This window comes from Arachis ipaensis, chromosome B02 (assembly GCF_000816755.2).
Source record: "Arachis ipaensis cultivar K30076 chromosome B02, Araip1.1, whole genome shotgun sequence".
Lineage (NCBI taxonomy): Eukaryota > Viridiplantae > Streptophyta > Magnoliopsida > Fabales > Fabaceae > Arachis > Arachis ipaensis.
In genome coordinates, this window is record NC_029786.2 from 98,160,297 (window position 1) to 98,161,480 (window position 1,184).

The window sequence follows — 1,184 nt, forward strand, 5'->3', positions numbered from 1 at the left end:
GCCTTTAGCCAATTCAGCTCCACCCAATTATTCCCAATCTCATTCTCCTCCCCTCTCAAGAACCCGCCATTGGAAATTCGGTCCATAACGTCCACAAACCGGTCAATGTCATCCACCAAATTCTCAGCAACGGTAAAGGCGTCAAGGCAAGCCGCGGAACAGGAGCACGCCCCGGCGCCTTCATTTCCCTCGGCCGACTCGAACAGCCGGGCGGAGTCAAACAGAACCCGCCCGGCCACGGCCGAGTCGGCGGAATCGGCAGCGCGTGCAAGGAGGCCACGGGAGCGCTTGAAGCAGAGAGTGGGGAGGAATGGAGGATGAGTGGAGGGAAGGTCAGGAAGAACAATGAAGGAGCCATGGCCGTTGGATCGGAGCTTGGAGATCATGCGGAGGAGAGTTTGGACGAAGGTTGGATCGACGATGGTGAGTGCGGATTGACGGTGTTGGAGGGAGAGGGATGAAAACCATTTGAAAATTTGGGATCTAGGGTTAGGGTTAGGGTTTGAGGATTGGGATTGGGAATGGGAGTGGTAGAGGGAGATGTGAGAGGTGAGCGAGTCGATGAGTTGGTGGTGAGCCATTGGAGCGAGTTGCGAAGAAGAAAAGTTTTGAATAGTTTGGTTTTATTGTTAGGGAGTTACATTTTTACATGACATGAATCTTCATGACAGTGGAATCAGAGATAGAGAAAGAGAGAAAGAGGAAAATGAAATGACGAAAAGGGATGCGAGGAATGTACGCTGACGCAGGTGTATGAGGGACCTCTATTTTGGTTGGTTAGTTGTGTGGTGTTTCGTGGCTGCCAGCCTGCCACGGTGGTTTTGTTTTTCGTTGTCACGGTGCTCTGTGTGTTTTCCTGTGGGCTGCGAAGGAGACAATATTTTACAAATTTTATGACTTGTTTAAGACTCTGAGGTAGAAGAAGACTAGGCTAATATTTTTAATCATAAAGGGTTTAGAAATATGCTTAGAAATATGTTTAGACTTATTTATACATGTACTAAACTTATATTTTCAACTTTCTTTAATTTAATTCATTTAAAAACTTAAATATTTCTTTTTTTGAGAAAATAAATTATCCAAATATTAATGGACATTCACATTTATTTTTATCATAATATTTTTTAAATGTTCATTTAAAATTATGTCTCATTAAAATTTTATTAAAAAAAAACTCAATAGAA

At 43.3% G+C, this 1,184-nt stretch overlaps 1 protein-coding gene across 1 annotated transcript in view; it reads right to left on the reverse strand.

Moving 5' to 3' along the window:
* Positions 1–942, reverse strand: part of LOC107625893 — an 11,847-nt gene extending 10,905 nt beyond the window's left edge. The window contains 1 exon segment of the mRNA XM_021116271.1: positions 2–942. Coding sequence (XP_020971930.1) covers positions 2–581 — 580 coding nt within the window. The 5' untranslated portion in view covers positions 582–942.